The sequence below is a fragment of the Mesoplodon bidens genome (genome assembly GCF_964165515.1).
Source record: "Mesoplodon bidens genome assembly, chromosome: 10".
NCBI classification, from domain to species: Eukaryota; Metazoa; Chordata; class Mammalia; order Artiodactyla; family Ziphiidae; genus Mesoplodon; species Mesoplodon bidens.
In genome coordinates this window covers 52,673,912-52,686,560 of record NC_138172.1, presented here as the reverse complement: position 1 = coordinate 52,686,560, position 12,649 = coordinate 52,673,912, and the positions used below count along the sequence as shown (strand labels likewise).

Here is a 12,649-nt window from a genome sequence, read left to right as displayed (position 1 = left end):
GAAGCTTTTCATGCACGGGTACACGAAAAAATTCATGTGACTCATTTTATGGCAGTTTTCGTTTCATTGCAGTGTTCTGGAACTGAAGCTGCAGTGTCTCTGAGCTGGGCCTGTATACCCAGAAGTGGGATTGCTGGATCATATGGAAATTTTATTTAAAAGATTTTGAGAAAACTCCATACTGTTTTCCACAGTGCCTGCACGATGTTACATTGCTGCCTACAATATGCAAGACTTACGATTTCTCTACAACTTTGACAACTCTTACCTTAAAAAAAAATGAAAAATTGTAGGCATTCTAACAGATGTGAGGTAGTATCTCATGATGATTTTGATTTGCATTTCCTGGATGATTAGTGACGTTGAGCACCTTTTCATATACCTGGTACTGTGTTAAGTATTTCAAACACACATACACACACACAAAGGGATAGAAGGAATCTTTTGGAAGTGACGAGTATATTACCATGATTGTGGTGATGGTATCACAGGTGTGTGCATATGTCCAAACTCATCAAGTTATATACATTAAACATGGGCTGGATTTTGTATATCAGTTATACGTAAATAAAACTGTAAAAGCCCAGCAAAAAGTGGTGTATTTCATGAGCCGGTGAAGCCCAGATACATCTTTTCTCCTCTCCCAGGGGTGAACCCAAGCAGCCTTTGAACTTGGCTCACTTCCTGTTTCTTCAGTTTCCCCTTCTATTAATTTTGTGTTTCTCCTTTGTTTTCAGATTAAACCTAAGTGGTTCCCCATTTGTCGTAGCAGTGATTCTGAGTTTGACTCTGTCGTTTGAAGACTTGATGGTCTCTAAAGGGATTAAGTTTCTACAGAACCAATCTCAGGTAGGTGAGATGTAACAGGGGATTTAGTTTGTTAATCTTTTCTTAGTCTTTTCTGTTTGTCTATTTGTCTACTTTGACAAACTCAAATCAATTAAGAATCTCTTGCACAATGGGAGGAGAACGGCTCTTTAATATCTAGACTGGTGAGTGTTTATTCCTGACCCAAGTCTAAGACTTAAAACTGCAGGTAAAAGTTCCATTTTTCTGTATGTCTGTGTGTCTGTAATTCAAAAAGGTCTTTACCTCTGACAGTGCGAGTATGTAATGTTTTCCTACTTCTGGATCTATTAAAGTAGATTGTAGAGTCTCTTAAATTCAAGGGTTTCTGTCCTGATTGGCTTACAAAGATACAAATCTGCTTATAAAAATTATATATCCTTAAAATTCTTAGAGAGAAAAGAATTAGACCTTCTAATATTTTAAATGTGCTAGAGAAGTATTCTTATAGAAATGAAGCCAGGGAATTCCCTGGTGGTCCAGTGGTTAGGACTTGGTGCTTTCACTGCCAGGATCCGGGTTCAGTCCCTGGTCAGGGAAGTAAGATACAGCAAGCCTCTCGGTGCAGCCAAAAAAAAAAAAAAAAAAACCAACTCAGAAATTTAAAAACTTCAAGTTTACATAATTTAGGTAAATCTTTGACAAATGAAGCTAGTTTAATATTTCTGGTTTAAAAAAAATTTATTCCTATCTTATTTATCAGTATTAGGCATACATTTTAAAGAATTCTACTTGGGTGTGTTCTTCCTAAATTTATAGAGGTGTGCCCATCAAATAAGCTAACATTACTTCTACTTAATACTTAAGGTTATCAGAAATGTAAATTTTTGTTTAACCACATTTAATTTTTATTCTGACAAACTTTCTTTCAACAGTAACTATGTTTTGTACTGTCTTAGCTTGTCGATAAATTCCAAGATCTTTAGTTTACGTACACCCTTGAACTGATACTAAATTGTGTTACTTACTGGATAATTATTGGATACCGAGGTCATTTCTACGCAAGACAGAAACATGAAACATTCATTACTAAGCATAATCTCAAGTTATGTGCTCTTGCTGCATATTTTTTTTGTTACCTAGAGGCTCTGTCTATGGGTGTGTTAATGAATGTGTTTGTCTCTGCCACTTGGAGAAGATGTGTAAGGGATGTTTGTGGCTGTGTAAAGTTGTTATGTGTGTTCATGAGCTCTGCTAGCCTAAAATACTTATGTGTGATGGGCAGTTGTCAATTATTCACTCCTAGTTTTCTTTGTGAAATTGAAGTAAATTTGGTTCAAAGTTATTAATATAATATGAATGAGTGTTGACCAATAGTGATGTTATCGGCTGGAACAGAACTCAGGTTCAGCTGCTCATCGCTCAGAAGTCAGTGTTCCAGAGACAAGGGTTGGTGGAAGAAGAAAGATGCTTATTCAGGAAGCTGGCAACCTGGGAAGATGGTGGGCTAGTGTCCCCAAAACCATCTCCCAGTTGCCAATGAGAGGGGAGAGGGGTTGACAGGGAAAAGACGGGAAGTCTCTGGGCAGTGCCGGTGGGGGCTACATGCAGAGTAGCACAGTCAGCTCTGACCGTCGTCTTGAAATTGGTCATGCAGTGGTGTGGTGGTCAGTGTCATGTTGATTGTTTCAGGCACAGTTAATCTTCAACTCCAGTGTTGGTTTGTTCCCATTTCCTTGAGGCCAGTTCCTGGAATTGTGTAAGCCATTGGTTCAGGTCTGCTCCAGATGGAGCAGCTTGTGTCATAGATCCAGTCTGGTCATCGTACAGTTAGCTTTCTCCTCTTGTAGTGGTTTTAGTATCTGCAAAACAAGTTAGGAGTGTGTGTCTGACACTGTTACTTATGTCCTTCGGGAGGAACTAAAGATTCTGTGACTGCTGTTGTCCTAATCATTAACTGCTTGAACCTGTTCTTTGGTGACTCAGGGGAGGCCTGGGAGACTGCAGCTCTTTTAAAAACAAGAGGCAGGGGACATGGAAGGGCCCTGCAGGGTCCTGCTTGGTTCCAGCAACCGAGAGGTACAACTTTGTATGCAAGATAATGAGTTGTAATTTTGTGTATTAACAGGAACAAAAATAGTTTGGTCCTAAAGTAAAATGACTCATTGTTCCAGCACCAGAAAGAGGATAGTGAAGGACACAACCTGAATGAGTATAGAAAGTTGTAGGAGATGGGTGGAAAGGGAATTTTATTTGTCTGAGCCGAAGGTGGCTCAGTTTTGATGTTTATTCCAGAGATTTTCAAAAAAGAGCTTACGGTTCTCTTAGTATCAAATATTATATTGATACAAAGCTGGAGGCTGGTTTCTCTCTGTATAAATGATAAATTTTTTTCGTGCAGTATTGGTCTCTTTAATAAGTGGTTGGAAATGTTCTCTAAATCTGCCTAAACAGTAGAGATTCTGTATCTCAGTGGAAGAGCTTTCTGCACCTATTTCTGAATTCATCCGGCCTTATTATTTTTTGAAAATAAATGCACAGGGACTTCCCTGGTGGCTCAGTGGTTAAGAATCTGCCTGCCAGTGCAGGGCACACTGGTTCGAGCCCTGGTCTGGGAAGATCCCACATGCTTTTAGAAACTAGAGCACGGAAAGAGTAAGGTTATGTGAAATTTGAAATGCTAAATATTGTCATAGTGTTAAGCAGTTTGAAGGTTGTTGGAAGAAATTATTTGTCATTCATTCAAGCAATAAACATTTGATGAACACTTGCAAAAAGTAAAAAATAAAAAAACCTCTAGAGCCCGCAAACCACAACTACTGGAATCCACGTGCCTAGAGCCCATGCTCCGCAACAAGAGAAGCCATCTCATTGAGACGACGATGCACCACAACGAAGAGTAGTCCCCCCGCTCACCGCAAGTAGAGAAAGCCCACGTGCAACAACGAAGACCCAACACAGACAAAAATAAATATATAAATAAATGTATTGAAAAAAAGAAAGAAAATAAATGCACAACAAAATTTCTGCATTTCTGAGAAAATTAAGCTTCCTTAAAGCTGTGTTCTTTTTGGTCTGTTTTTTTTTTTTTCTTTTAAAGTGTACTGTCAGGAACTGCGTGGCATTGCAGGAGTTAGGACTCTGCGCTTCCACTGCTAGAGGCCTGTTTTTGATCTCTGGTCAGGGAACTAAGATCCTGCAAGCTGCGTGGCGAGGCCAAAAAAACAGCCAAGACAAAATGATCATACCTTGGTCGTTAAACAAAGTCAAGGACCTTTAGTTCCTCCTCAAGGGCTATCGGGTAATATTCTGAGCCACGTCCTTGGAGCTGTTTGGCAGAGACTGAAACCCCCAGCAGGTGGAAGAAGTTAACTGCATGCTGCCCACAAGCACGTAGACCCCAGACCAGTTGGAACCAGAAGGCTGATGATGTTGAGTCCCCGTTACCTCACCACCAACCAATCAGAAGAACGTCCGTGAGCTGATCACGCACCCTGTAATCCTCTCTTCAACATGTAGCCCCTTTCTCTTTTCCCTGTATAGTCCTCAAGCAAAACCTCAGGAGGGGAGAGTTGGTTCTTCAGGCCATGAGTCCACCTTCTCCGCTGGACTGCCAGCTTCCTCAATATAAGCTATCTTTCCTTTTACCTAACACTTGTCTCTCAGTATTGGAGTCCTGAATGATGCAAGACTTGCCTCATCTTCTGTAGTTTTCTCTACATGAAAAATAATTCAGGATTATTCTTCAGAGTTAAGAAATGTGGTTAGATAATCACAATGCCATTAAGCAACACCTCGTTGGACAGCACAGAGGCGAAGCCAACTGGTAATGACCACACAAGTCATGACTGTGAGAAGACTTTCATCTTTATTGTAGTTCCCCAAAAGCTGCATCGCACGGTACTCTTTAATAATCTAAAATAACATACAAAATAACATACAAATAACATGCTGAGACAAGTTAAAAAATTACGACTGAATTCCCACAATTCAATAATGAGAACTAAAAAAATAAAATTTATGCTCACAAGAATTGGGGGGAAATACCCACCAAGCTATAAGTAGAATGGAAATATTATGTAATAGATAAAATGTATATTATGTAATAGATAAAATCAACAATCTCTCTTGAAAATGTGAGTAAAATTGTATATATGTGTAAATATACAACAGCTATGATACTCATCAGGACACTTTGTAGGAACAAGATGTTTCAAAATGACGATTTCAAAACTATTTAAAATAAATATATAAATATAAAATATAAAAATACAATAATTTTATAGGTGACATTTTCAAAATAAGCCAGTGAAAGTTGTCATCAGTCAGAACCCTATGGCTCTAATTATATATTTTAAAGTTATTCCCTCCTATTCTGAGCCCCTACACTCCACCTTCAAACACTTCTAGACTGGGGCAAACAAGTGTATAAAAAATTGGACCTCCAATGTTCATCTCAGGGGAGATGGGAATGAAATGATCTGAAAATTGGGGTGGTGCCTTCCAAAAGGGTGGAATCTGAAAAAACCCTGTTTTCTTACTCTCCTGCCACAGACTCCTAGAAGCACGCCCCGCTCCTAGGAGTATGACACGAAAATTCTCCTCAGCTCATTCTAGAAGATGCTGGCTTCTTCCCGATGATCTGCACAAGAGGCTTCTCCCTTCCTTCCTCACGGCTCTCACCAGTGTCTGGATTGACCTCGTGTTGAACATCCCCATCTCTCCTGCACTCTGTGATCTGGAAGTAAGAGAAGGAGCAAGGATGTCAGATTTCAAAGTGGCAACTGTCCAGATATAAAGGTTTTCACATTCTTAGTCAATTCTAATCAGAATTGAGACCCATTTATGATTGCAGTTTTATCTCAAGTTCTCCATTCTGAACCCCAATCCTGAACCATTCATTGTTTTCAAGTGCGATTCTTGGACTTTGGTGACCCTGACTCCAAAAACTACTGAATACACCTAAGGTCAGGCCCAGTAATCTGCTTTATAGCCCAGACTCCAGGTGATTCTGCTCAGGGAGCTGGCATTTGGAGAATGCTGCTTTAGTCTTAACTCACCTTGGTCCTTTGGCACCACTTAAATTCTGAACTTGGAAGCACACTACGGACATCACTGACAAGTCAACATCGTGGACCAGGAGACCTGAGGCCAGATCCCTAAACCTAACCCTGTGTGCTAATGTGTATGTTATTATTAATTTTTCATTTATTTACTTATTTTCTTTTATTTTTGGCTGCATTGGGTCTCTGTTGCTGCGTGTGGGCTTTCTCTAGTTCTGGTGAGCGAGGACTACTCTCCGTTGCTTCTCATGACGGCTTCTCTTGTTGCAGAGCACGGGCTCTAGGCGCACAGGCTGAGTAGTTGCGGCTTGCGGGCTCTAGAATGCAGGCTCAGTAGTTGTGGCTCGTGGGCTCTAGAGCGCAGGCACAGTAGTTGTGGCGCACAGGCTTAGTTGCTCCGCGGCATGTGGGGCCTTCCCGGACCAGGGCTCGAACCCATGTGCCCTGCGTTGGCAAGCGGATTCTTAACCACTGCTCCACCAGGGAACTCCCTGAATGCTAATGTTTAAATAATACTGAGTCCTAAACTTGGTTAGTGTTATGGGCTGAATGTTTGTGTCCCCCCAAATTCTTATGTTGAAATCTTAAAATCTTAACCCCTAAGGTGCTGGTATTAGGAGGTGGGGTCTTTGAGAGGTTATTAGGTCATGGGGTAGAGCCCTCATGAATGAGATTATTGCCCTTGTAAAAGAGACCGTGCTGTGTTGTTTATAAGCCATGCGGTCTGTAGTAGGGCAGGTTGAATGGACTAAGACAGCTAGTTTGCAAGATTTAAACCAAATGTCTGCTCAATCCTCTGCCCACATCCAGAACTCTAATGTGTCAATTGTAATAAGCCATGCTGAAGATGGCATTCCTTAACCTTCAGTCGTTGTGATAAACCCCCTTGACCATAAACGTGAGGGGGAAAAGGTGAATTGTACAAAAGGAATCATTGGTCCAGAAGTGGTGAGTCAGGGGAAATAAAGAGTCCCAGTGATGTGGCCATAGGCAATTTGAAAGTAAATTTGGATGAAAATAAAGCTAGTCATAATTCATCTTTTCTTATTGAACGTGTGGGCTGTTCTATCTAATATCCTGTTTGTAGACATTGACTTTGTTGTAGGTAAATGCTAGAACCCATATCCCTGAGGAATGTAAGGCCAAAAATGAATGAAAAAGAGAAACTGGAAACACAGTATATGGAAAACAATCACCATCTCGTCAAAGCTGTTATTTGGACCCAATTGCTTTGGGTGAAATGACTTCAGTGAGACCCATGCGTCTGGGACAAACTGGTTTCCCCGAGGTCTGGCGCCCACGGGCCCCGCGGTGCTGGTGTCTGTGTGTGGCTGTCAGTCCGTGGCTGGCGCTGAGTCCGCATGTGGCTGTGTGCCCGGCTGGCCCCCTTCACAGCGTGAGAGGTGATGTGGGTCCAGCAGTGGGATTCCTCCGATTTCCTCAGTAGACAACACGTCATTCCACCCGCACCTTTGTGCACGCAGACCTACCTTTGCACAGGCCGATGACCTCAGGCCCGCGTGGTCCTGGGGCTTCTGGGGCAAGAGGGCGCGATCTCTTCCCCACACCCAGAGCTCTGGATCAAAAGCCTGGATCTGGAAAGACAAACAGCCCCTGGCAATGAGGATGCCGCTGCCTCCCGTTGCCCGGCCTCCGGTTCCTTCTCGTCTCTCTCCAAGTCCCAAACCGAGTCCCCCATGATCCCCACCTCCTCTCCGGCCCTCCCCCTCCCCGAGACCACCACAGCCCGCCCACCTACTCGCACTCTTCCCGAGTGACCCTCCTCTTCCAGCCCATGGAACAGATGAACCGCAAACGCAGTTTGTGGAACAAGGCATGCTGGGAGCGGTTCTCTCCATAGAGGAATGAAACGATGGCCTGCTTGGGGGCCTGGTTGTCCTCTTCCATGTCGCTGGCCACATAGCTGGGGAAAGACATCAGGTCGCTGTCATCAGGACAGGAAGGGCCTCCACTTGAGATCAGCTTCCCAGAAAAGAGGCAGGCTGAGCATCCTCACACGACCCACCCAGCCCTGCCCAGCGTCACCAAGAGCCACCCAGTCATCAAGGAGCCACTGCCAGGCAGGACCTTCGGAAGGGTGCCTCTCACACCTTGATGATGAGGCCACGATCCAAACCCCCCGTTCCCTTCAACTTGTTTTATGTGCACACACCTCTCTCCCTATGTTGTAGGTACATGTACAGTTCGTGAGGGCAGGAGCTGATCTGATCTGTTTCTGCATTCATCCCTCTCTTAGCAAATGACACATTTAGGGCTTAGTTCATATTGATGCATGAATTCAACAGCCTTTTGTGAATCTCTGTTCCCACCACCTCATATTCCCCAGCATGTAGGGTGTACTTTATAAGGTTTGTTAGATGAATGAATGAATGGACATTTTATCTCATGGCCAAATGCAATACTGATTACCTGGAAGACTCACAATAACAAACATTTGCCAAATGAAAAGAATTGTGCTGAGTGTTTTGGGAATGCATTGACATTTTGACGATACTTGCCTTCCACATGGTGTCTAGTCTAGTGGGACTGGGGAAGGGGAAGGGGGGAGATAAGAAATGACTATAATGCAAAGCGTCACATTATAATACGATTTTAACTAAAGTGCCTCCGGGATGCAGAAGTTAGGGAGATTGGGCATTGTGAAGGTTTTGGTGTTTGAACCCACTTTAAGGATAGGGTCATTTTCTTCAGATAAATGTGTGGGAAAGATACCTGGACAGAAAGCCCAATAGAAACTTAGAGGGCAGGGTATTTGGAAGGAACAGTGAAACACAGGAATAAAGTATCAGGACAGTGTGATGGAGATTGCAGAGAGAGTTGAATTCCAACCCAGAACTCTGGCCTTGATTTGGCATGTCATTAGCCAATGAAATTGTGTGAAACGGTCAGACCTGTGATTTGGAAGGATATTCAGGCAGATAGAGCCGACTGGCTTGGGAGACTTGGAAGAAACATCAGTGGGGAGCATTTGACACCAGATCCGTGCCATGTGATACGGGCCCCGATTGTGGCATTTGTCATGGGAACGCAGAAACGGAAGATAATCACACTTGGTGCTGATGTGGGAAGACCCGAGACCAGAGAATCAGAACCGGAAACGTCTCAAGTCTGTTTACTCGGGGGGCAGGATGGTGTCAGTTCTTTCTTCCTCTCCTCTTAGGAAGGTTTCGCGTTTTGCTTTGTTTCGTTGTGTTTTAATTAACATTAGGGTAGTTTGTTTTGACAATGAATGGTATAAAAAACAGAACTTGGTTTGCAAAAGAAACCACTGTACCGTAATCCTGTCATTTTCACACCCAGAGTAAACAGTACAAAGGGATTTAAAAAAATAGATGAAAAGTCGGAGCCCCACGTCTCTCCCTCCGCCCTCCCAGGGTAGTGAATATTGATGGCGGGGATGGAGCAAGGTACTCACAGAGCTATGAAGAAATGGATTCTCTGGAATTCCCAGGAGAAGAGCCCGGCCCGGCTAACATAAGCTATCACCATGGACAGGAGATACCGATGGAAAGAGGGAAAAAAACGTAGGAGACAGGTCACATCCTGGAAGAGGAGAAAGAGTGGGAGGGAGAAGGGAGCAGGGCACGAGGAATGGGTGGTGCCACTTGGAGGAGAGACCCCCGTGTGGGGTGAGCCTGATTATTTGGGGAAGGGGAGAGGACAGAAGGTCAGAGGTGGCGGCGCTCCCAGGATAGGAGGCTGTGGGATTGAGGGCATGGACTTAGGGCTGCTGGCACAGGACGGTGTTCAATGAACCAGAGCCAAGGCGAGTCCCCAGGAGCTGAGAGGAGAGGGGACTTAGGCAGCAACCACCAAAGGGGCACTCCTGGGGCTCAGATCCCAGAGGGGACCTCGAGGCCCCTGGAGGGAAGTGTTGACAAGGCATGAGGTTGGGAGGGGAGTGGAAACGTGGGTGTAGAAAGCACCCAGCGCACCCACCCAGGACAGGCGCTGGTGCAGGAATCCATCTCAGTGGGTGACTTACCTTGTCAGATACTTCCAGGTTTTTGTCCCTTGCGAGGAATTTCTTGACGACGGGATCCTCTGTGAAAAGAGGGCAGATGTTGCCAGTGGGAACAGGGCTGTCGTGGGAGCATTCCAGAGCCAAGAGGGAGAACCGTGCCCCCCTGGGGAAATGCTAAAATGTGGCCCAGGGTGAAGCTGACGGGAAGAGGGGAGGGAAGACCATTCACTGTGGGAGGAAAGGGGGTGACTCCCCTTCTAGGGGGGCCGAGTGACCGGGAGTGATGCCCCTTCATCATGCATTTACGTACCACTGCAGAGGCCATCGAGTTACTCTCAGCCAATGTCTCAATTGACAGTCCTGTTGGGGTGAACATGGCTTGTAAGCCCCCTCCCCCGCCATATGCCAGTAAGATTCAAAAGGCCAGTAAGAGCTAGAGTCTCAGGTACAGTTGAAACCAAGCAAACCTAATCCTGTATCATTTCTAAATCTAACCTAGTCTTGTATCATTTCTAAATTTAACCTCATCCTGTATCATTTATGTGTCCCCTGTATCCTTTATCCGTAGACAGTCCGCCAGGGATGGAGAGCGCACCAAGTAGCAGGGAATTCTTTTCCACTGGAAAAGTGTAGTCATGGGAAGTTTTTGTCTGCTTGTTTTTCAAGTATAGGATTGGAGGGTGCTGGGCGGGGGGAGGGGCGGGTCCTTACCGAGCATCCTGTTGAACACCTCGTGGTGCTCAGGCAGCACTGAAGACACCCGCTGTTGCTTCAGCTTCATCTTGAGCCCACTCAGCGACTCCACGACTGAGGTGTCCTGGGCCTCAGCGGCCGTGTTGCCCTCCACCTCCGCTCTGAGTGCCACTGACCTCTTCCTCTTACAGTCGGGGCCCTGAGGCAGGGGGCTGCAACCGGCCCAGGGGGCTGACGAAGGAGAAGAGACTACAGTATGACGCACTCGTCTTGGGAATTCAGCCACTGGTGACCACCCAACCCCACCCCGACTCCGCCTCCCCCTCGAAGCACCCCCGGGCTTTCCAGTCTCACAGACCGCCGACCTTGCCCCAAGTCATCTTTCCATCTTTCTCTGTCCATATCTACCTATCACCTCCCTGACTCTTTTTGTCATTTGTCCAGCTTTCTGTCCTCGAAACTCTTTCTCATGGTAGATAATTTCTCCCACCAAGGAAAAAAAAAAAAGAACCCTCCCCTTGTTTCCTCTCTTCCCTTCTCTCATCCTTGGATCTCATCTCCTAACCCTCTTTCTTGCTCCCCAGGTGTTCCGTGTCCCCAGCTCCTGTGCTCTCCTCCCTCAATCCCTCGCTTTCTGAATGTCTCCTTTCTTTCATAGGCATCTTACGCAGGTGCTCCTTCCCGACCTCTGTACCCTTTCCTCCTTACTGGTCAAGCCTCTGAAATTCCTTCTCGGGCCATCTCCCTCACCTGACGGTCCTGGGCTTTCTCCATAGACAGTCACCTCCAGGGGGTACCCTGAAGAGCTGGACTGAGAGTTCTGGTCCTCAGCCTGGGAACTCGGTTGACGATTGTCCATGATGTCTCCCAAACTCTTCCCTCCCTCGAAGCCTAGGCTCTGCTTTGTCCCAACTCTTCTTCTGGACTTGGGCTAAACACAAGTGGTCATCCCTTCTCCAAGCTGCGGGGCAACTGTCAGTGGAGAGAAGCTCCGGCGAGATTCTGTTGTCTACTACTGCTGCCAAGCACCACGGAATCTGGTCCTTCCAATCAGAAAGGTCGGAAGCTTCTAATGTCATAATCGGAGTTTGAAGGAAACCAGTTTGAAGGAAAACGCAAGTAACTGTCAGACCTATGTGTGCACTTGTCCCAGAGATCAGGGGTAAATGGTATCTCCTGCCACTGACCCAACCTCTGCCCGTCCTACAAAACCCCCCTCAAGGGGTCCAGACCCCTCTTTACCGCTTCCCAGCAGGTGCACTGTCCTCTCCCTGCTGGACTCTCCCTCTCCGTCCCATTCCTTTTCCACAGCCTCGTGGGAGAGTGGGGAGAGGGACAAGGAAAGTTAGGGGAAGCAGCAACGGTTCAGCCTTATAAGAGTGAGATAAGGGCTTCCGTGGTGGCGCAGTGGTTGAGAGTCCACCTGCCGATGCAGGGGACACGGGTTGGCACCCCAGTTCGTGAAGATCCCAAATGCCACAGAGCGGCTGGGCCCGTGAGCCATGGCCGCTGAGCCTGCGCGTCTGGAGCCTGTGCTCCACAACAGGAGAGGCCACAACAGTGGGAGGCCCACGTACTGCAAAAAAAAGAAAAAAAAATTGAGATAAGTATGTAAAAAAAAGATCCCAGGGGGCCTCCCTGGTGGCGCAGTGGTTGAGAGTCCGCCTGCCGATGCAGGGGATACGGGTTCGTGCCCCGGTCTGGGAGGATCCCATATGCCGCGGAGCGGCTGGGCCCGTGAGCCATGGCCGCTGGGCCTGCGCATCCGGAGCCCGTGCTCCGCAACGGGAGAGGCCACAACAGTGAGAGGCCCGCATACCACAAAAAAAAAAAAAAAAAAAAAAAAAAAAAAAAAAAAAGATCCCAGGTACATTGACTAACTGGATTAAAAAGTTACGTTAAAACTCGCAATTTGGCAAAGCTCTTCTGCTCAATGTTTACTGACACTGTGTTCAGAATTCTGTACTGGGGGAGCACACGTCCACTCCCCTCAGGCACCTTTCAGTACAAGAGCCATTTGGAGAAGCTAAAATCATAGAAAACTACAGGTGCTCACGCATCCTTCAAAGGGTGTCTACAAACAGACACACAGACACAGACACACACACACACACACACACAC

General features: G+C 46.0%; 1 protein-coding gene across 1 annotated transcript; it reads right to left on the bottom strand.

Annotated features, from left to right (window-relative positions):
- Positions 1 to 5,028: 5,028 nt before the first annotated feature.
- On the bottom strand, positions 5,029 to 11,386 carry LOC308624273 (speedy protein E4-like; the record flags this gene model as incomplete). Its single annotated transcript, XM_081247362.1, has 7 exons — positions 5,029 to 5,524; positions 7,340 to 7,463; positions 7,609 to 7,773; positions 9,286 to 9,371; positions 9,856 to 9,914; positions 10,546 to 10,892; positions 11,283 to 11,386. The coding sequence occupies 7 exons, from the start codon at positions 11,384 to 11,386 to the stop codon at positions 5,390 to 5,392; spliced, it is 1,020 nt and encodes a 339-aa protein (XP_081103488.1). The 3' UTR covers positions 5,029 to 5,389.
- Between the last annotated feature and the right edge of the window lie 1,263 nt (positions 11,387 to 12,649).